General features: G+C 41.6%; 1 protein-coding gene across 2 annotated transcripts in view; it reads left to right on the forward strand.

Moving 5' to 3' along the window:
• LOC138947606 (uncharacterized) overlaps positions 1-24,412 on the forward strand; it is a 55,771-nt gene that overhangs the window by 13,000 nt on the left and 18,359 nt on the right. Inside the window, exons 9-10 of one of the 2 annotated variants that reach the window (XM_070319118.1) lie at positions 917-994; positions 1,524-6,339. In XM_070319118.1, the coding sequence (XP_070175219.1) occupies positions 917-994; positions 1,524-1,649 (204 nt within the window). In that variant the 3' untranslated portion in view covers positions 1,650-6,339. Of the gene's footprint in view, positions 1-916; positions 995-1,523; positions 6,340-19,986; positions 20,066-24,412 lie in introns of those variants that run through there. The other variant, XM_070319117.1, reaches the window with a different exon arrangement.

The raw sequence follows: 24,412 nt of genomic DNA on the forward strand, positions 1-24,412 counted from the left end.
GGCTAAAAAGGTGTGAATAATTTTCCCATTTCACAAGTTTTTGACTCACATGCGAAGCAAAAGTGAGTCTATGTACTCACCCGAGTCGTCCGGCCGGCCGGCCGGCCGGCTCCGGAAAACTTTAACGTTGGATATTTCTTGGACACTATTCAGTCTATCAGTACCAAATTTGGCAAGATGGTGTATGATGACAAGGCCCCAAAAAACATACATAGCATCTTGACCTTGCTTCAAGGTCAAGGTCGCAGGGGCCATAAATGTTGTCTAAAAACAGCTATTTTTCACATTTTTCCCATTTTCTCTGAAGTTTTTGAGATTTAATACCTCACCTATATATGATATATAGGGCAAAGTAAGCCCCATCTTTTGATACCAGTTTGGTTTACCTTGCTTCAAGGTCAAGGTCACAGGAGCTCTTCAAAGTTGGATTGTATACATATTTAGAAGTGACCTTGACCCTGAACTATGGAAGATAACTGTTTCAAACTTAAAAATTATGTGGGGCACATGTTATGCTTTCATCATGAGACACATTTGGTCACATATGATCAAGGTCAAGGTCACTTTGACCCTTATGAAATGTGACCAAAATAAGGTAGTGAACCACTAAAAGTGACCATATCTCATGGTAGAAAGAGCCAATAAGCACCATTGTACTTCCTATGTCTTGAATTAACAGCTTTGTGTTGCATGACCTTGGATGACCTTGGCCTTGGGTCAAGGTCACATGTATTTTGGTAGGAAAAATGTGTAAAGCAGTTCTTAGTGTATGATGTCATTGCTAGGTTTAGTTATTTGACCTTGACTCTGAAGGTCAAGGTCATGTAAAGGTCAAGGTCAAGCATGTGAGTCGTATGGGCTTTGCCCTTCTTGTTAAGATATTATCATGTGTACATTGTATCTTTCTTCTCTTCAGGATATAAACGGTGGCCCCTTGAAACATTGGCAAACGCAGGAGGCTCCTGATGTTGCAGTGCGCTACTGGCAACTGCCGGTCAGTATTATTTCACTCCTTTACCCTGCTTTGTACATTAGGGCGATGGGCGCAATAGCCTAGTGAATAAGACGCCTGCCTCCCATGTGGAAGGTTAAGTGTTCGAATTCCCGCCGTGCCTGGCGGGTTAAGGGTGTAGATTATCCCAATATCCTAGTTCAACTTATGTGCAGAACTGCTAGTGCCCTATCCCCCTTCTGTGTCATAGCTGCCAACCCTCCCGGATTTTCCGGGAATCTCCTGAATTTTACAACTTCTCCCTGCTCATTTTCAAGACTAAACGGTCCCCCTGGACCCCCTGGCTCCTGGATTTTGACTTCAGAAGGTTGGCAGCTATGACACAAGCTCAAGACCAAGTGCACACGAAAAAGATCCTGTAATCTATGTCAGAGTTCAGTGGGTTATGGAAATAAGAAAATACCAAGCATGAAGTCCTGGAAACTGGCGTATTCCAGCCTAAATGTAAAAGTAAAATGTAATGTCGTCGTGGTGACACTGTGGGTTCTGAAGTGACCTTTTCTGTCAACAGGAGGACGCCACAATGCGCGATGTGATTCTGGCAATCCGTGCAGACGAGGCTCATCACAGAGTGGTCAACCATACACTGGCCTCCATGAAACCAGACCAGTTCAACCCCTACAAACCTGGAAAGTAAATCCGTCATAGCATACACTTGCCTCCATGGAACCCGACCAGTTCAACCCCTACAAACCTGGAAAGTGAATCTGTCATAGCATACACTGGCCTCCATGGAACCCGACCAGTTCAACCCCTACAACCCCTACAAACCTGGAAAGTGAATCTGTCATAGCAAACTCTGGCCTAACTGTAACCAGACCAGTTCAACCCCTACAAACCTGGATAGCGATTCAGTCATATCACAACTTATATTCATCTTTAGACCTGACAGGGTGATGCTGTAATTCCCCTTGGCAAAGCAGCTGCTCTGCAGAAGTTGTCTGCCTTGAGAACTGAGCTATTTATAGCTACATGTACAATTCAATTCAATTCAGTTCTCTGTGTGAGACACCTGTGGGCTTCAGAAAACTGTTTGTGATTAGGTCTGACCGCTGTTTTCTCATGGTGATGACCGGCACGGTTGGCCTAGTGGTAAGGCGTCCGCCCCGTGATCGGGAGGTCGTGGGTTCGAACCCCGGCCGGGTCATACCTAAGACTTTAAAATTGGCAATCTAGTGGCTGCTCCGCCTGGCGTCTGGCATTTTGGGGTTAGCGCTAGGACCGGTTGGTCCGGTGTCAGAATAATGTGACTGGGTGAGACATGAAGCCTGTGCGGCGACTTCTGTCTTGCGTGTGGCGCACGTTATATGTCCAAGCAGCACCGCCCTGATATGGCCCTTCGTGGTCGGCTGGGCGTTAAGCAAACAAACAAACAAATCGTATAAACCAACTCAAGGCACTTAGACCTGACGGGACAGTAAGCCCCTTAAATTTGACTCCTGATGTACTCATGTATACCTCTGTGTACCAAAGGATATTTTAACATCGTTATTAACTTAATTAGCCCAAGCTGGCATTCCTGCTTGATTGGCTTTGCCTCCAAAATAATTGTAGTGTTTGTTGTTGCATCAGGTTACACAGAGAATGCATGCCAGGACTGCATATAAGTCAATAGAAATTTCTCAACCAGAATTTTGAATTTCCTAGTTTACATTTGACACTACATGTTCTCTGTTTTTTTCTTGTTTTAATTATGAAGTGATATTCACACATCACAGTTTAACTCTTTAAGTTATGAAAATGTGAACTATGAGTAAGATTTTTTGTTTGTTTAAATAAGGTACGCTCAACAAAAACAATAACAAGAACGAAGCATTTTTGTGAATTTGGATGTTTCTAAAAAGTTTGTCAAAGAGTTACTCAGAAACAGCAAATCTTGCCACTCATGGATTTGGGACATTTTGAACTACAATTTATCCTACATACGTGAGAGAGACACCCGTGAGATAATCGTTCAAATCACATGTGTGTATATCATGTAAATGAGGTCATGTCAAGCAAGTCTGGCAGGGACCCGTTTTTCCACTGCTTATGATGCCAAAGTCACTGAGACAAACGTCATTATGGAGAAAAAAAATTGCGCTCGCTAATTACCCTCGATGAATTTTTAGAACTACGTAACACGTCACGCCACACTTTCAGAGTGACGTTTCTTTACTTTAATAATAATAATAATAATGGACATTTATTAATCGCCGTTTCTCACAAGAGCTCACGGCGATTTACATATTAATTTCTGCCGTGTGAGATGGAATTTTTTACACAATATATCACGCATTCACATCGGCCAGCAAACCTCAAGCCTATTAGGGCGAGCATTCACCTTTCACGGCCTTTATTCCAAGTCACACGGGTATTTGGTGGACATTTTTAGCTATGCCTTTTCAATTTTGCCAGGAAAGACCCTTTTGTCAATCGTGGGATCTTTAACGTGCACACCCCAATGTAGTGTACACGAAGGGACCTCGGTTTTTCGTCTCATCCGAAAGACTAGCACTTGAACCCACCACCTAGGTTAGGAAAGGGGGGAGAAAATTGCGGCCTGACCCAGGCCTGAACACGCAACCTCTCGATTCCGAGCGCAAGTGCATTACCACTCGGCCACCCAGTCCCTTGACGTAATAGATTGCACGAGGCTTTAGAAGAGATCGAGGTTCCAAAACAAGCGTCTTCAATTTAGCTGCACCTTCATAAGTATATCATTTTTACATTTAGTCAAGTTTTGACTAAATGTTTTAACATAGAGGGGGAATCGAGATGAGGGTCGTGGTGTGTGTGTGTGTGTAGAGCGATTCAGAGTAAACTACTGGACCGATCTTTATGAAATTTTACATGAGAGTTCCTGGGTATGATATCCCCAGACGTTTTCTTCATTTTTTCGATAAATGTCTTTGATGACGTCATATCCGGCTTTTTCTAAAAGTTGAGGCGGCACTGTCACACCCTCATTTTTCAATGAAATTTATTGAAATTTTGGCCAAGCAATCTTCGACGAAGGCCGGACTTTGGTATTGCATTTCAGCTTGGAGGCTTACAAATTAATTAATGATTTTGGTCATTAAAAATCTGAAAATTGTAATTAGAAGTATATTTTTATAAAACGATCCAAAACTACATTTATCTTATTCTTCATTATTTTCTGATTCCAAAAACACATAAATATGTTATATTCGGATTAAAAACAAGCTCTCAAAATTAAAAATATAAAAATTATGATTAAAATTGAATTTTTGAAATCGATTTAAAAACAATTTCATCTTATTCCTTGTCGGTTCCTGATTCCAAAAACATATAGATATGATATGTTTGGATTAAAAACACGCTCAGAAAGTTAAAACAAAGAGAGGTACAGAAAAGCATGCTATGCAGCACAGCGCAACCACTACCCAGGGTCGTCAATTTCACTGTCTTTTGCACGAGCGGCGGACTACGGTCATTGTGAAAAAATACAGTGCGTTCCGTTTCATTCTGTGAGTTCCACAGCTGCACTAAATGTAGTAATTTCGCCTTACGCGACTTGTTACTTCTAACAATGCTGAATACTTCACACTTTCAGTTTACATTCCAATTGTGATACAGTCGAACCCATCTAAAACGAACACGCTAGTTACGAATTTTGACTTATAACGTATTAGTTTTAAGTTCCTAACTGAATACCTCTTTCTTCATGCTTAAAAAAATGCTTGAAACGAATTCTTTGTAACGAATTTATGCTTATAACGAGCACTTTTTGGATTCCCAAGTATGCATAATGTCTGTAATTTACTCACGCTTATGACGAAATCTTTAAACTCGTCCCGAGATCGACATATCATATCATTTGCATAACGAACCCCTCTTTTAACAAACACGTTTTCATCGCCCCAGAGCCGCTTTGTCTCTAAAAGTCACAAGGCTACATTAGGATCTGCGTGTGAGGCGAGATCAAAGGCAGGTCCATTGTGATGGCTGGGTGGCCTTCTTTATAGACACTGACCTTCTTCCCAGGGGTCATTGACCCAGTTTTAGCTATGAGAGGTGTTTCCCCTTTCATATGAGAGAGGAAACACTTCCTGCACCCGGGTCAGTGACCGAGTTTAACCTATGGGGAGTTTAACCTATGGGGCGGTCTCTTTCATGTCTTGAGAGGAAACTTGGCCAGGGTAGTACATGCACCAGAACTGGTGGACACCATGAAATCGGAGATTGATCAGAATGTACTTTTTTTTTTACACGACTTTTTAAATTTTACTTCTAAAATTGTGACAGTAAAAAAATCAATCAATTCTCTTAATGCGAATTTCGGTTAAGACGAACTTATTTCCCGATCCCCAGTGATTCGTCTTAAGCGAGTTCGACTGTACTTTGTTGCAATTTTATTTGTTGGAATCTCATTTTGTAGAATTGTCCCAGTGAGTTTACACAAGATTGTTTTCCCCGTTAAAAAATAAAGTGATTGTTTTGTACCTGCCTTCTCCTGCTTGCCAGATGTATTTATTTGCACAGTCTTCCTTCAAGTTAGTGTGTATAGATCTCCTATACCTGCTGCGTTTCCCAGCAGATGATGCAGGCATGAAATGTTGGCTCATTTAAAGTGTTATGGTTTATTGCAACTAAAAGAGAAGAAACATTGCACCAAGACACATACACTAACACCAAATATATTTCGCTCAACTAGCAATACATGGATGTTCAAGAATTTGGCAAGATACGTTCACAAGTTTGCAAGGTGCTTTTTGTGGCTTATCGTTTAAAAAAATGTTCTGATGTTGCTACACAAACATGTGCTAATTATGATTTGCATTGGCTTGCACAATTTGTACTGTTTTAATCATCGTGTACATGTAAGTATTTTATGAAATGTTGACACATTTTCAGTTTTCTGATCTGTTTGTGAGCTATAACATTTTTACAAATTGTCAGGTTTTTTTATCTGCTTGTGAGTCAAGTATTTAACACACATGTGACATATCGTTGTTCACAAAAAGTTTGTACTTATGTTGATATGCAAATGTGCTATTATGATTTGTGTTTGGCTTGCACTTTCTGTACCGTTTCAGATTTTGTGCATTTAGTGCTTGCGTACAGTCTGTAAGTGTTATAACGTGTTTGAGAACCAAGCATAATTATATTAATAGTAAATTTGATCCTATCTCATGACTGTATTGAATGTGTCGTATATATGAAAAGTGTTCAGTTTATTGTGACATTTTTACACTGGACTGTGTTTGTCATGGTTAGTACTTGATGCTTTGTTTTACAGCTTTTTGTACGATATATATCTTTGATGTTGTTTATAATAATGTAACAGCATTCGATACAAGGTGAGTAAACATATATTAAGAATACTACCTGGCTTGACGTGTGGTGCCAGGTTTACCCTATTTTTTTTTTTTTAAAGAATATTGAAATGTGAGCGAAAGCGTGTCGAAAAAAAACTAACAAAGGAACACACTTGTGAAGTGTTACGTACTAGAATCATACAGTTCATAAGGTAATGTTCATATCAAGTGCCTATGGTTAACTATCCATCCCTAGTCCAGCACGGAAAAGTAGGGACCTTTATGAAGAAAAGAGTCTTAGACTAATCTCTCTCAGGTATAAGATAAAGGTAGTTTCTAGCCTGTTCATTTCTCCATACACATTCAACACACATGCTACACACACACACACAAAAGTATGTGGGGAATATGTACAACCTTCATCTTCTTTTATTCCTTGTGAAAATGAACTCAAACTCCTAATCAGAGTATTTCAAAACAATCAGCATACAAATGCTCAGACAAGCAGTGGAACTGCTTAAAACAGTAAATGTTTACAGCAAAAGTGGAGAACTGTGTAACAAAGCACTCGAACAACTGGACTACAACTTTGTGCGAAAAATATTGGCTGTGGTAGCCAAAATATCGGTAGATAGCCAGTGAGATTGCCAAAAAAAAACAATTTCGGTAATTTCTTGTCGCAGAAAAATAACAAAAGCTATGAAATTCATAAGAACAAGGCAAAACAGAAGAATTGGAAGAAGAAGATCATCGCCTAACTGCAGACATGTTTATCTGCCCGTCGCGATATAACCTTCGTGGTTGAAAACGACGTTAAACACCAAATAAAGAAAGAAATGTTTATCTGCAGAAAATGCTTATTTTCTCGCTGTGTATTGGTCAAAGCTGTTTATTGGTCAAAGACTCATGACACAAAGCACAAATACTTCAGAAGTCTCTTTCTTCAATTCAGCCATTAAACTGGTGCTATTATAAGCGTTAACACACACAGACAAAGAATTAAACAAAGTCATACAATACAAAATGCTCTTGGCTGTGTGTATAGGATAAACACGGTAAATGAGACCCCGAACGCTGTCCAGTCAGTCTGACCTCGGCACTTCCTAGCTGTGTATGTTATGTTTCGCATGCACTGTTTAGACAATCAAATCGTCTATCCACCAGATACTCAGAGACTGCACTGTGGAAACAAAACAAGAGATCGACAACCCCTCCCTGCCCTAACCTCAATCCCTCTCCCCTCGCCAGCAATGTAAGTGTAGTGGGAATTCCCCTGGAAGGGAGAACTCGTCATGTAGTTTTGGTAGATCTGCAGGTTGAAATGCCTGCAGCTTGTCTGTTCACACACGTGCACTCCCCTGGATCCACCCCAGCGCGCACGCACACACACACATGCACACAAACACACACACACACACAACTTACAACGACACACACACACTGACACACACACCCTCATCCGTGATTTTCTGCGGCGTTGGTGGAATACAAATCTTTTGACAAAGAACAAATCAGCCGATAAATGGAAAAGAAGTGTGAAAGAAAGAAATTCAACTTTGCCCTCCAGCGCTATGGTTTCAGCTGATGTTTTCACATTCGATACCTGCCGTCTAGCTCAGCATGAATTCTCTAAAAATAACACCTTATTGATTTTTTAATCGATTTCCACAATGCGGGCGATCCGATTCGTTTGTTGGTGGCTAAAACTTTGAGCCGATTAGAACTTGAATTCATTGCAAATGAATGTCAACCGTTTAGGCCGCCCCCTTCCCTCTTCCTCTATGCTGTCACACATGTGAAGTTGAGGGTATTAAGGAATGAGGCGACTAACGGATTCTGTTTCTCCGTTTACCCTTGTTAAGTGTTTCTTGTATAGAATATAGTCAATGTTTGTAAAGATTTTAGTCAAGCAGTATGAAAGAAATGTTAAGTCCCTTGTACTGGAAACTTGCATTCTCCCAGTAAGGTCATATATTGTACTACGTTGCAAGCCCCTGGAGCAATTTTTTTATTAGTGCTTTTGTGAACAAGAAACAATTAACAAGTGGCTCTATCCCATCCCCCCCCCCCCCCCCTTCCCCCGTCGTGATATAACCTTGAACGGTTGAAAACGACGTTAAACACCAAATAAAGGAAAGGAAAGGTATTAAGGAGAGAAAAAATCTCGTCATTGCAGAAGATGACAAGAATTGATTAATATTTCCTTGTAATTCATATATACAACACATATGACCGATGGTATGCCATTTTGTAATCAGGTCCCGGCCCGGATTCGAACCTTTCACCTGGGGATCACAAGTCCAGTGCCCTATACTGCCCGGAGCTACTGCCAAACAAAAAAAACACCCAAAAAACACACACAGGAAGCGATACTTTGATTTTTTTGTCCACCCTCGTTTGCTACATGGCCAACGGGTCCTCCCCCCCCCCCCCCCCCGGCCTTAAGCCACCATGCACCACCACTACCACTCTCATCCTTCCCACCCCAGGCACACCCAGAATCAATCATCTGCCCGCCCACCCGAATCTTTACCGCAACAAACAAGAAGACAGGGTCGGACCGTCGGAACACGGCGGAGCGAAAAGGACACCGAACCGGCTGCACCGGTTTTCAGAGTACAATCCTGGTATCCTCTTAGCGTGACCTCATGTCCCAAATAGATTCTTATTCTGTGGACAAAAATTATTATTTAGAGAATACTTTGAAAAAAAGACAATGCTACAATGGTCTTATAGTCGCCTGAATGGTGGTCTGTTCTTGACGCCACAGTAAGTCAACTGTTATTAATCGACTTGAGAGAAAATTGATTAAAGTTTTGAACAGGTTTGTAACTTTATCAGCCTGCAAACCTGATGTTGTTGCGCCGTACTGGTAAGGATACATTTACGTGAAGAGCTAATCCGACCCCCCCTCCCCCCTCATTTATTTCCAGTTGAACTGATCATAGAATGGCGAGTGAGTAAACTCAGGTGTGGAGGTAAATTTAGCTCCGCCCCTGTCTTTTCCCCTCACAACTAAAGGCCCGGTCACACAGCCCAAAAGTCGCGTAAACGCATGAATCACGCATACAATTTGGTTGTGCGTGCTTGTCGGTCGAGAATGTGACCATTTTCGCTGATTTACGCGATGAAAATCACCGATGAATTGCGCAAGAACTACGGAAAGATCACGCAAAAATCACTAACAAACCACGCTCTACAGCGCATAGGCACGCAAAAGTCCACAGAAAACCACGTATAATCTGCGCACTATCACTAATGAACTGCGTATGAATCGCGCATGATTCGCGCATGAACTGCGCAAGGAATGCGCGGCAGCGCGCACGTCCATTCCGCGCATATATAAACTGATGCAACCGCGGCGCCTTGGCGAAAGGTCGCTGGTTCCAAACCGGGCCGGGACGGACACGGGTCGACTTTATGTGCAGACCCAGTGACAGTATCCATCCCCCACCCCCCGTGTCACCACAATGGCACGTTAAAGATCTTGGTCATTCTACCATAAGTGCAGATGGCTGATACCACCTAAACACGCAAACATCAAAATGCCGTGAGGGCGTAAAACTCGAATCGTATAAACCAATTCATGTCCAATATAGGCAATTAAGACCTGACGGACAATAAGCCCCTTAAAATTTACTTTTTTGCGCCTTGGCATTCCCGTTTCACTTGACAGTCGCAATGGCCAACATCTCATGAACTTGCAGCAGATGGTCATTCTGGTTCTGGAGCAGGAACACTAGGACATCTCTCCTCTGGGGGTTCATGCTGGACTGAGAGAAACTTGGCGTTCGGCGTGCGATGTGCACCCCTCGGCAGCAGGAATTGGCCTGACGGGAGATGATAAAATAGCTGCTTTTAGATAGCGCCAATCATACGTGAGTTGTTAGTGATACATCAGTGATTCATCAGTATTTCATAAGTATTACATGCGCTTATTTACGTGTTCTTTTAGAGATACATACGCCAATAAAAAAAATTCAGTGATTTTCAGTGATACGTAGGTGTTACAAGCGCGAAACATGCGTCATATGTCTGCTAATCGTCAGTGGAAAGTCGTCGATGAATAGAACGCGATAGCGGCAACATTTTCGCAAACGATCACTGATATTCCACGCATATTTCGCGCATTGTTCGCGTAAGAACTACGCAAACTACGCAGAAATTACGTAAAACAGCGCAATACTGCGTAAACTCTTACCGCGGCGAAGCCGAGTTTTGAGCTGCTGAAAACCTGGAATCGCGTAAAGCGCCGATCCGGCGAACATCGGCGGACAACTACGGAGGTTCCACGTCAGACAAACTGATGAAATGCGCAAATCGCGCATGTATCGCGTAAGGATCAAATTTCGTGCGTGATTCATGCGTTTACGCGACTTTTGGGCTGTGTGACCGGGCCTTTAAGTGTGTGTTCACGCAATTGCGTGATCTTTCAAAGCAGAGAGGCAGAGAGAGAGAGTCTGACATACATACAGACAGAGACAGAGGTGTTATTCATTTCTCCACTCATATTATGGTTATTTCTTTCTCCGAATGTACAATTTCTTCAGCTAAAAATGTCCCCAGGTAACAATTTGACCCCAATGTGATTTGTGTCCCTGGCGTAGAGTTTAGGTAGTCTACGCCTTCTTTTTGCGTCGTAATCATTATGCAAAGGCTGTTAAATCGACCAATGGAGCAATAAACCCTTGTTAAGTGTTTCTTGTATAGAATATAGTCAATGTTTGTAAAGATTTTAGTCAAGCAGTATGTAAGAAATGTTAAGTCCTTTGTACTGGAAACTTGCATTCTCCCAGTAAGGTCATATATTGTACTACGTTGCAAGCCCCTTGAGCAATTTTTTGATTAGTGCTTTTGTGAACAAGAAACAATTAACAAGTGGCTCTATCCCATCCCCCCCCCCCCTTTCCTCGTCGCGATATAACCTTCGTGGTTGAAAACGACGTTAAACACCAAATAAAGAAAGAAAGATAAGCCTGTGACTAAGGTGACCCTCACACTGTTACCAGACACTCCCCGGACTTATATTAAGCCTAGCGCCGAACCGCGCGAGGTGACATGCGACTCATTTCGTGGTGGAGGGTCCCAAATGTAAAAAAAAACATTACAAAAATTATTGTAAAAGATTCGAGTTACAGGATCTGATACGGTTGTTAACACAGTACGCTGCGTGTTGTTTTCTTGTTTTGGTTACAACGGGTATAGGTCAGGGTGTCCTTTTGTTCTAAACACAGCGTGACTCTTGTGTGTTCATCGGTGCGCATAACATTTTCGTGGGTGTCTTTTCCGAACCGGTAAATAAATAAATAAGTACATGTTTTGAAGAAACCACCCAACCTACACTGTTGATTGAACACACTGAACTCCTGACTCACAAAGCAACATTCACAAACAAATAAAAAAAAACGTAATAAAATGAGTAAATAAATAAACAGACAAAAAGAAATTCAAACTACAAATCCGGGTATTCTGTTTCGGGTTGTTGATAGTTGAAGCCGTTCCCATATATGCTTAAAAGCACAGTTCTACCCGTGTAGTGAACGACTCCAGTTGGACACACTTACCAAAAATCAACGGCATGGGTGCTTTCTGTGCAGTATTTTTTTTTATGGATTATTTTTTTAAGCTATTAGTTTCCATCAGCGAAATCAACTCTTCCAAAAATGCTCATTTCTGCACAGGAATTAGTCATTATATTTAGTCAAGTTTTGACTAAATATTTTAACATCGAGGGGGAATCGAAACGAGGGTCGTGGTGTATGTGCGTGTGTGCGTGCGTGTGTGCGTGTGTGTGTGTGTGTGTAGAGCGATTCAGACTAAACTACTGGACCGATCTTTATGAAATTTTACATGAGAGTTCCTGGGTATGAAATCCCCGAAGGTTTTTTTCATTTTTTTGATACATGTCTTTGATGACGTCATATCCGGCTTTTCGTGAAAGTTGAGGCGGCACTGTCACGCTCTCATTTTTCAACCAAATTGGTTGAAATTTTGGTCAAGAAATCTTCGACAAAGCCCGGACTTCGGTATTGCATTTCAGCTTGGTGGCTTAAAAATTAATTACTGACTTTGGTCATTAAAAATCTGAAAAATGTAAGAAAAAATACAAATTTATAAAACGATCCAAATTTACGTTTATCTTATTCTCCATCATTTGCTGATTCCAAAAACATATAAATATGTTATATTTGGATTAAAAACAAGCTCTGAAAATTAAATATATAATAACTATTATCAATTTTTTTTTTCGAAATCAATTTAAAAACACTTTCATCTTATTCCTTGTCGGTTCCTGATTCCAAAAATATATTGATATGATATGTTTGGATTAAAAACACGCTCAGAAAGTTAAAACGAAGAGAGGTACAGAAAAGCGTGCTATCCTTCTCAGCGCAACGAATACCCCGCTCTTCTTGTCAATTCCACGGGCACTACCTTTGCCACGGGCGGTGGAGTGACGATGCTACGAGTATACGGTTTTGCTGCGTTGCGTTGCGTTCAGTTTCATTCTGTGAGTTCGACAGCTACTTGACTAAATATTGTATTTTCGCTTTACGCGACTTGTCTTGTTTTTGTGTTTGTGTGGTGGTGGTAGTGGGGGGTGCGGGGGGGGGGGTGGGGGGTGGGGGTGGGGGAAATGTCCAGCTGGAGGGTATTATCCCACGTAAAAGCCTGGGCAGATCTGAGATATTGTTTTCGCGGGACAGACTGTACCTGTTATTGTTTGCGTCCCTGGTTGCCAAAACATTATACGTTATTTGCGTTTTGGACCAAAATATGACATTTTACACAGATCGAGACAGTCATTGTTCTCCGAGACCGCGCTAGCGGTCGAGGTGAACAATAACTGTCGAGATATGTGTAAAATGTCATATTTTGGTCAAACACGCAAATAACATTTATGTATCGATCGAATTCCTTTCAGGTACTTATGACTTTGTTGTTGTTTTGACGATTGAACGAGCACACACACACATGCATGCAATCCACATGTATGCAATCAAAGTCAAACACATAGAAGCTTCATATTTGGGCGTTTCAGGTTGACCGAAACTTCAAAGGAACTACAAAACACACGTCATGTACTCACTTTGTTGTTGTTTTGACATTGAACAGCACACACACATGCAATCAAACACATGACGGTTTTTTTTTTTAGTTCCTTTGAAGTTTCGGTCAACCTGAAAAGCCAAATTATAAAGTTTTGTCGGCCTCTGACGTCACATGACTCAAAGAAGGGAAATCCAATCTCCAATCGATACATAAAGTTTTGTCGGCCTCTGACGTCACATGACTCAAAGAAGGGAAATCCAATGTCCAATCGATACATGAAGTTTTGTAGGCCTCTGACGTCACATGGCTCAAAGAAGGGAAATCCAATGTCCAATCGATACATAAGGCGATACCTTTCCATGTGCTAATTAATTTCGAATGTAACTCGCGGTTCCAATGCCATACAAGGCAAAACACTTAGAACCTTTTGTTATTTCCATGCGTCATACATGTTGTTGTTATTGTTATTGTTGTTGTAATTGTTGTTTGTGTTGCTGCTGCTGCTGGCAACAGCATAACTTGAGTTCTGCAGAATCAACGCATTGCAAATCATAGAATTCAGTTTGTCAACTGCAGCATCTACATTAATGTACTGATTATATTCGTTGTCGTCGGAGAATTTTTTAATATCTGCACACATGTTGTCTGTATAAAAATACATGTACTACAAAAAACAAAACAAAATGTCAATATTGAAACAAATTACAAACTGCTGTGACAAAATTCAGATAATAATGTTTTTAAAACACTGCAAACTTTCACGTGGGTACGAACCCCCTTAATAAGACCCCCCCCCCCCCCCCCCCATGAGTTAAGACTTCCTCTTTTTTTAAGACCCTGTCTTTTTCAGATTTTCTGTTCATAACCTCTGTACAATTTTATACTGAGGGAGAGCGGGAAGAGTACCGCTGCACTGTACACAGAGTATTGAATAATAATTATACCTAATTCAGTCGTGGCAGCGTATAGGAAAACCTGACATAAAAATATCACAACCCACTTTCAAGTTTTGAGCAAAAAACCGTCGGCCGTTCAAACATTTACTGATGTTTACTAGTATGCAAGCCAGATAGGCCTACCGTGCATCCCCCCCCAGGGGTTGGCAAGACTGGTCTAGAAATGATCCCTAGAGTATCCTGAACACGAAACAAAAACTTTAACAGCAAAAAGTTGGGATGCTTAGGAGTTACAGCCCTTGACGTAAGGGTACCCTCTTGTGCGCTTACTGCGGCCGTTCGAAGTTTACTGTGAATCAGCTGCTGTAAATGAACAAGAAATCATGTTCTTTTGATCCCAATTTTTTTTAATTTAGTTGTCAGTGAACCTGGTAGAACCTTGAGTAATCTCTGTTATTGGTCAACAGTTTGGCATCAGTAGTGCCTGTGTCACGATACGAGATTACCCCCGAAATGAGTTTACCCTCCGAAGTTCCACTTTGTACAAAAGTAGCAGATATTCTGTATAATTTCGACTGTTAAACAGTATAAATCGGCTCTAAACGACATTGTGGTAGCTGTAAAGACATCGCAGTACAATAGTGCGTCTCCATTGATTAAAAATTAACAAAATATTACTGCCCAGGTCGGCCATTGCTTGCAACATGTGCCGCCATTGCTCGTCTTCGCTAAAATTCCAATTTCAAGGGCTTTGTGGACTATTGTAACCTGTGTTGTATCCACAGGTACGACAATGTCGTTCATAGACAATTTATACCGTATAACAGTCGAAATTATTCAGAATATCTGCTACTTTTGTACAAAGTGGAACTTCTGAGGGCAAACTAGTTACGGGGGTGTCTCGTGACACCTGCCTTATGCATTCTGATTTTTCGCGGTTCACATAGGATTTCATTTCTTGTACACTAAAATTGGAGATCAAGTTGTCTTGTTTGATGTGTTTTTCATAAAGTAATATGTGTCGGTTAGCATCAGATCATGTATAGAGGGTTGGTCACAGTTTACATTGGAACATTCCATCTTGTTTGTGCCTATCTGAAAATGATTGGTAAAAAGATGAATGGTTCTGGGCTGTCAGACATCATGTTGGAAGCTGAGCTCATCACATCTGGTTCTTTGAAAGGAGTTGAGTCTGGGAAGCAATATGACCGAGCACTGCACTGCCACAAGACGATGCAGGAATGCCTTGAACGCTTGATGCTAGCGAGCTACCTGAAAATGACAGGAGAAGACAGAGATTTTCCCCAGATGACCGAAGAAACCATGAACTTGCTTGCTGCAACAAGAGGAGCCTCCACGCACGACACTGTCGCACAGCTGCTGGATGACAAAGGCACGAGTGACTTCTTCAGAGACTATGAACAGTATAGAGAAGATGTCAGGCAAGGAAAACACGGGAAAACTCCCCAGTTCTGGATGTCCTATATGGACCACATCTGGCATGTACTGTCTCTCTTGTATGCTGTGAAAGCGAATGACTTTGAGTTGTATGCCCAGTGCTTATTGGCGATGCCTGATCTTTTCTTCAGCTTTGGGGGACAAAACTATGCAAGGTACCTCACCTTCTTTGGACTCTTCATCGCCAACATTGAGCTCTCACACCCAGGTTCCACCGAGCTGCTAAAGCAAGGGGCATTCAGCGTGGCAAGGTCTTTCATTCCTGGCAACAGATGTGCCGTTGACAAAACGATGGAGGAGACGTTTATGCGCAATGCGTAAGGAGGAGCATCCGCAGCTGGTGCAGGTCTCACTGGAATTGCTTCAAACTATCCAGCCTACCAAAGGTGGGTGAGGACAACCCACCAAAGAACAAAGTACATGCAAGTGACTATGGACATGGCTGGAATGACAAAGGATAGTTAACTGGACACTCAACACCGTGACCTTCGTCCAACAGAAGTCACCAGGAGTGAAAAGAGTGTGGCACGAACACTTGCTGCAGTAGAAAGCTTCACCAACCCGTTTGAGGTTCATGACAAAGAGAAACTGATCATGCTGTCATCAGGTGCCACAGTACCTGCTGAAATCGAGAAGGATGTCCTACGTGCAGAAGCAGCAAGCAGAAGCGAGAAGGAGAAGTTCATCACTGAGAGACTAGAAACCGGAGAACATTTCTTCGAGCCAGTGAAACGTCTCAAGCTGAAAGTCATGGCAGACACGTCAAAAAGAGTCACACTCAAGTCAACTCAAAACAAATTGACTGAATATAAGCACCAAGGAAATGTGGCCTTCCAACTTCTCGTGAAGTCTCAGGAAGGCGATCTGAACATGGATCTGAAAGAGCTCATGACCTATCAGCTGACTCCAGTCCCTTACAGCCTTGGGACAGCAGACAGTTATTTGGCTAAGACTGACAAGAGCGCTGCTTTTCACTATCTGACGAAGACTGTGGAAGACGCTGTCCCCCCCCCCCCCCCCCCTGTTGATGAGACTCTAATGATCATCGATGGCAATGCAACATTTCACGCAATGCAACAAGTTCCTCCCAACTTTCGCCAGATCTGCCAGAAGCTCTACGACATGGTACCACCAGAAACTGACTTTGTATTCAGCACCGATATGTACCAAGACTGTTCTGTGAAATCCATGGAGCGAAAGAGAAGAGGGTCTGGTGACAAGATCATCCTGAAAGGGGATAGCACAAAGCGACCAGCAGACTGGAAGGCATTTCTGGCTAATGAAGATAACAAAGTGCAGTTCATTAAACTGCTACTGGATGTCTGGAGCAAGGATTCCTTTGCTGAAAAGCACAAGGAGAGAAACGTCGTTCTCGTCTGTGAAGGGCAAGCATTCAAGCTCTCATCAGCTGATGGTAGAAAGACTGAAAAACAAGAACTTCATTCCTTGTCGTCTACCCAAGAAGAAACAGACTCGCGTGTCATCCTCTACTCCAAGTATGGACAAGATCAAGGGTACAAGTACATTCGTGTCAAGAGTCCTGACACAGATGTATTTTTCATCCTCCTGAACTTTGCACCTCAGCTAGACGGTGTTACAATCCTGTTTGACACGGGCAAAGGCAACAAGAAGCGACTGATTGACATCAGTGACCTAGCCAGAGGACTTACACAGCCTTTCTGCACTGCACTGTTGTCTCTCCATGCTTTCACAGGCTGTGATTCAACCAGCGCCTTCAAGGGCAAAGGCAAAGTGAAGGCTGTGAAGGTTCTGCAGCAGAAGCCAGCATTTGTGAAGACGCTCGCTCAGCTTGGCAACACGTGGGACATGCAGGATGAAATAATTGATGACTTGGAGTCCTTCACATGCTGTATCTATGGCAGGTCACGATTCAGCAAGGTTAATGAGCTGAGGCATCACTTGCTGAAAGAGAAGTGTGGCGAAGAGGTGGTAAATGCCAGTCAGAATGTCGACTTGGCTACTTTGCCACCTTCTCGACGCAGTCTGAAGCAACATATTCGCCGCTGCAACTATCAAGTGGCCATCTGGAAGCGAGGTGACCAGCCTGTGCCAGACATTCCTAACCCCACAGAAGGTCATGGCTGGGTGATGAACAATGACATTTTAGAGCCACTCTGGACAGAAGAGGAAAAAGAGCTGACCTTACCCCAGACTGTCATTGACGATCTCCTCAATGATGTCCCTGACTCAGATGCGGAAGAAGAGGAAGACGACACAGAGTGCTTCTTGCAGAATGGCCTGGATGACTCCAGCTCAGAAGACTCTGATTAAAATTAGAAACACTGAACAATACTTCGTGTGATTGCTTGTTCATTTACAGCAGCTGTTTCACAGTAAAATTTGAACGGCCGCAGTAAGTGCACGAGGGGGCACCCTTACATCAAGGGCTGTAACTCCTATGCATCCCAACTTTTTGCTGTTTAAGTTTTTGTTTCGTGTTCAGAACACTCTAAGGAACATATTTAGGCAAGTCCCGTCAACCCCTGGAGGGGTGCATGGTAGATTTCTTGTTCATTTACAGCAGCTGATTCACAGTAAACTTCGAACGGCCGCAGTAAGCGCACAAGAGGGTACCCTTACGTCAAGGGCTGTAACTCCTAAGCATCCCAACTTTTTGCTGTTAAAGTTTTTGTTTCGTGTTCAGGATACTCTAGGGATCATTTCTAGACCAGTCTTGCCAACCCCTGGGGGGGATGCACGGTAGGTATACTTGGCTTGTGGACTATACGTTTTCAGCATGTTGGACTCTTCGGAACCTTAAATTTCTGTGCACATTTGTTGTTTACAGAATTAAAACAAAAACAAACAAAAAACACTAGTACTTAACAGTTGTTATTAGTTGCAACTGACTCTGCAATCCTGTGTACAAATTCTGTTAATTCAGCATCTTTGAAGTCCAATTTTAACAAACCTTAAGTAATTTAATTGATCCCCGGTAACGTTCAGAAGCTCGACATTTCTAATCTAAGAAATCTGTTGCTTTCTTCCTTTCCCCAGTCATTGTTCAGCAGACTTTTCTCAAGAACATGACTTATATTCTCATGTTGTGAAGGGAAACAAAAGAAGAACAAGTCGCGTAAGGCGAAAATACAACATTTAGTCAAGTAGCTATCGAACTCACAGAATGAAACTGAACGCAATGCAATTTTTCAGCAAGACCGTATGTACTCGTAGCATCGTCAGTCCACCGCTCATGCTCATGGCAAAGGCAGTGAAATTGACAAGAAGAGCGGTTTAGTAGTTGCGTTGAGAAGGATAGCACGCTTTTCTGTACCTCTCTTCGTTTTAACTTTCTGAGCGTGTTTTTAATCCAAACATATCATATCTATATGTTTTTGGAATCCGGAACCGACAAGGAATAAGATGAAAGTGTTTTTAAATTGATTTCAAAAATTTAATTTTTATAATATTTTTTATATTTTTAATTTTCAGAGCTTGTTTTTAATCCAAATATAACATATTTATATGTTTTTGGAATCAGCAAATGATGCAGAATAAGATAAACGTAAATTTGGATCGTTTTATATATATATTTTTTTTTTTACAATTTTCAGATTTTTAATGACCAAAGTCATTAATTAATTTTTAAGCCACCACGCTGAAATGCAATACCGAAGTCCGGGCTTCGTCGAAGACTACTTGACCAAAATTTCAACCAATTTGGTTGAAAAATGAGAGCGTGACAGTGCCGCCTCAACTTTCACGAAAAGCCGGATATGACGTCATCAAAGACATTTATCGAAAAAAAGAAAAAAACGTTCGGGGATATCAATCCCAGGAACTCTCATGTAAAATTTCATAAAGATCGGTCCAGTAGTTTGGTCTGAATCGCTCTACACGCACGCACACACACACACACATACACACACACACACACACACATACACACACCACGACCCTCGTTTCGATTCCCCCTCTATGTTAAAACATTTAGTCAAAACTTGACTAAATGTAAAAATGAAAGACAAAAGTCCAATATGGAGGATTATACCATGACATGTGCGCTGTCACATAATATCCCCATATCGCCCAGGTACCACCGAGCCAAGTAGAATGATTCGAGCTACAGGTTTTTGATGGGTGATCCATCAAAGGCGTACATGCATGGATACCAGCTTGCTATGCTAAATTTCTATTATCTCTACTTGGAACTGTTCCGTGGAGGCTACACGCTGTGTGACTGTCAATGTTTGGACCTATATACCATTCAAGCGATGTCTTTTTCTCAGCATTGTATCCACTTGAAATTGTTCCATGGAGGCTACCCACAGTATTCTCTCTTCAGCAGGGGGCAAGACTTCAGTCAGTGTTTGGACCTACCTGGCGAAAAACCCCAGGAGAAACGGGATGCATTTTAGATAAAGGTAAGGTTCGGGTAAGCTAAAGCAGAGAAGATCGATATTGTGGCGTGGGCACCGACTGCACGTGACTCCTGCAGTTTGATGTGCGACTGAACATTGCGTGTGCCAGTTTACACGGGCAAACATTTTGTGCGTGCTTTGCTGTGAGTGAAGTTCGGTTGTGGAAGGACTTTCTGCTGTTGTGTTTTCACGAAAATCTGTAAGTTCTAGCATTTATTTATAAATCATTATTAATTGAATCAAAAAACAAGCTTAAGAAAGGTATGTTATTTAACCGTTTAATTATGACAGAATGAAACGTTACGGTCACTGATCTTCGACCCAGCTGTCTTTTAAGTGGACAGACAGACGAACATTTGTAATACAGAAAATAAACTTAACTAACAAAATGCTCAGAAGCTCGCTCGGAAGACACAAGAGAGACAACCTTCCTTGTTTTTTCATTCTGAATATTGGAACGTTGGCAGTCTGTTTGTTTTTGGGGTTCATTCTATATAGGAAACTGAACTGGAAGGACGGATGCTTTTGTGTTTCCATGCCAAGTTTGTAAGTTCGAAATGTCTTTTTACATTTAGTCAAGTTTTGACTAAATGTTTTAACGTAGAGGGGGGAATCGAGACGAGGGTTGTGGTGTATGTGTGTGTGTGTGTGTGTGTGTCTGTCTGTCTGTCTGTCTGTCTGTCTGTCTGTCTGTGTGTGTGTGTGTGTAGAGCGATTCAGACCAAACTACCGGACCGATCTTTATGAAATTTGACATGAGAGTTCCTGGGAATGATATCCCCGCATGTTTTTTCTTTTTTTCGATAAATACCTTTGATGACGTCATAACCGGCTTTTTCTAAAAGTTGAGGCGGCACTGTCACACCCTCATTTTTCAATCAAATTGATTGAAATTTTGGCCCAGCAATCTTCGACGAAGGCCGGACTTCGGTATTGCATTTCAGCTTGGTGGCTTAAAAATTAATTAATGACTTTGGTCATTAAAAATCTGAAAATTGTAAAAAAAATATTTTTTTTATAAAACGATCCACATTTACGTTCATCTTATTCTTCATCATTTTCTGATTCTAAAAACATATAAATATGGGATATTCGGATTAAAAACAAGCTCTGAAAATTAAAAATATAAAAATTATGATCAAAATTAAGTTTCCGAAATCGTTTTAAAAACTATTTCATCTTATTCTTTGTCGTTTCTTGATTCCAAAAACATATATATATGATATGTTTGGATTAAAAACACGCTCAGAAAGTTAAAACGAAGAGAGGTACAGTAAAGCGTGCTATGAATTCGCACAGCGCAACCGCTGCCGCGCCAAACAGGCTCGTCACTTTCACTGCCTTTTGCACTAGCGGCGGACTACGTTCAGTTTCATTCTGTGAGTTCCACAGCTTGACTAAATGTAGTATTTTCGCCTTACGCGACTTGTTTGTTTGTTCATTTAAGTATATTCATTAAAATGATTTGTTTATTTATCAAGTTATTTATTTTTCATGTATTTGTAAACATTTCGAACGTGCTTTGCTGTGAGTAAAGTTTGGTTTTGAAAGGACTGGTGCTGGGTTTTTTTCACGAAATTCTGTAAGTTGTAAAAGTCTTCATGTGTGTTTTAATTTAAAGTTTATTGATAGATTCATAAATTATTACATTCTTTGATAAACTTGGGTAATTCTTTATTTATTTTTGTAATAATTAATGCATTCATTCATTCATTTATTTGATTATTTATCTTCTTAGCCATTGGTTTGTCAGTCATTTATTCATATTTCGTTGATAGAGTTCTGGGCATAATTATTGGAAGCATGTTAAACGAAAGTCGATGAATGTTATAAACGTAACAATGTATGTGTTTGTCCCTGTGTCTGTGTCTCTCTGTATTAATATCACGGTCTCTCTGTCTATGTCTGTCTCAGCCTATGTCTGTGTCTCTCTGTATCAATATCACGGTCTCTCTGTCTATGTCTGTCTCTGCCTATGTCTGTGTCTCTCTGTATTAATATCACGGTCTCTCTGCCTATGTCTGTCTCTGCCTATGTCTGTGTCTCTCTGTATTAATATCACGGTCTCTCTGTCTATGTCTGTCTCTGCCTATGTCTGTGTCTCTCTGTATTAATATCACGGTCTCTCTGTCTATGTCTGTGTCTCTCTGTATTAATATCACGGTCTCTCTGCCTATGTCTGTGTCTCTCTGTATTAATATCACGATTTCTCTGTCTATGTCTGTGTCTCTCTGTATTAATATCACGGTCTCTCTGCCTATGTCTGTGTCTCTCTGTATTAATATCACGGTCTCTCTGTCTATGTATGTGTCTATCTGTATTAATATCACGGTCTCTCTGCCTATGTCTGTGTCTCTCTATATTAATATCACGGTCTCTCTGTCTATGTCTGTCTCTGCCTATGTCTGTGTCTCTCTGTATCACGGTATCTCTGCCTATGTCTGTGTCTATCTGTATCAATATCACGGTCTCTCTGCCTATGTCTGTCTCTGCCTATGTCTGTGTCTCTCTGTATTAATATCACGGTCTCTCTGTCTATGTCTGTGTCTGCCTATGTCTGTGTCTCTCTGTATTAATATCACGGTCTCTCTGTCTATGTCTGTCTCTGCCTACGTATGTGTCTCTCTGTATTAATATCACGATTTCTCTGTCTATGTCTGTCTCTGCCTATGTCTGTGTCTCTCTGTATCAATATCACGGTCTCTCTGCCTATGTCTGTGTCTGCCTATGTCTGTGTCTCTCTGTATCAATATCACGGTCTCTCTGTCTATGTCTGTCTCTGCCTATGTCTGTGTCTCTCTGTATCACGGTATCTCTGCCTATGTCTGTGTCTGCCTATGTATGTGTCTCTCTGTATTAATATCACGGTCTCTCTGTCTATATCTGTGTCTGCCTATGTATGTGTCTCTCTGTATCAATATCACGGTCTCTCTGCCTATGTCTGTCTCTGCCTATGTCTGTGTCTCTCTGTATCAATATCACGGTCTCTCTGCCTATGTCTGTCTCTGCCTATGTCTGTGTCTCTCTGTATTAATATCACGGTCTCTCTGCCTATGTCTGTCTCTGCCTATGTCTGTGTCTCTCTGTATTAATATCACGGTCTCTCTGTCTATGTCTGTGTCTGCCTATGTCTGTGTCTCTCTGTATTGATATCACGGTCTCTCTGCCTATGTCTGTGTCTCTCTGTATTAATATCACGGTCTCTCTGTCTATGTATGTGTCTATCTGTATTAATATCACGGTCTCTCTGCCTATGTCTGTGTCTGCCTATGTATGTGTTTCTCTGTATTAATATCACGGTCTCTCTGCCTATGTCTGTGTCTGCCTATGTCTGTGTCTCTCTGCCTATGTCTGTGTCTGCCTATGTATGTGTTTCTCTGTATTAATATCACGGTCTCTCTGCCTATGTCTGTGTCTCTCTGTATTAATATCACGGTCTCTCTGTCTATGTCTGTCTCTGCCTATGTCTGTGTCTCTCTGTATTAATATCACGGTCTCTCTGTCTATGTCTGTCTCTGCCTATGTCTGTGTCTCTCTGTATTAATATCACGGTCTCTCTGTCTATGTCTGTCTCTGCCTATGTCTGTGTCTCTCTGTATTAATATCACGGTCTCTCTGCCTATGTCTGTCTCTGCCTATGTCTGTGTCTCTCTGTATTAATATCACGGTCTCTCTGCCTATGTCTGTCTCTGCCTATGTCTGTGTCTCTCTGTATTGATATCACGGTCTCTCTGTCTATGTCTGTATCTGCCTATGTCTGTGTCTCTCTGTATTAATATCACGGTCTCTCTGTCTATGTCTGTCTCTGCCTATGTCTGTGTCTCTCTGTATTGATATCACGGTCTCTCTGTCTATGTCTGTCTCTGCCTATGTCTGTGTCTCTCTGTATTAATATCACGGTCTCTCTGTCTATGTCTGTCTCTGCCTATGTCTGTGTCTCTCTGTATTAATATCACGGTCTCTCTGTCTATGTCTGTCTCTGCCTATGTCTGTGTCTCTCTGTATTAATATCACGGTCTCTCTGCCTATGTCTGTATCTGCCTATGTCTGTGTCTCTCTGTATTAATATCACGGTCTCTCTGTCTATGTCTGTCTCTGCCTATGTCTGTGTCTCTCTGTATTAATATCACGGTCTCTCTGCCTATGTCTGTATCTGCGTATGTCTGTGTCTCTCTGTATTAATATCACGGTCTCTCTGCCTATGTCTGTCTCTGCCTATGTCTGTGTCTCTCTGTATTGATATCACGGTCTCTCTGTCTATGTCTGTCTCTGCCTATGTCTGTGTCTCTCTGTATTGATATCACGGTCTCTCTGTCTATGTCTGTCTCTGCCTATGTCTCTCTGTATTAA

This window comes from Littorina saxatilis, linkage group LG14 (genome assembly GCF_037325665.1).
Source record: "Littorina saxatilis isolate snail1 linkage group LG14, US_GU_Lsax_2.0, whole genome shotgun sequence".
NCBI lineage: Eukaryota > Metazoa > Mollusca > Gastropoda > Littorinimorpha > Littorinidae > Littorina > Littorina saxatilis.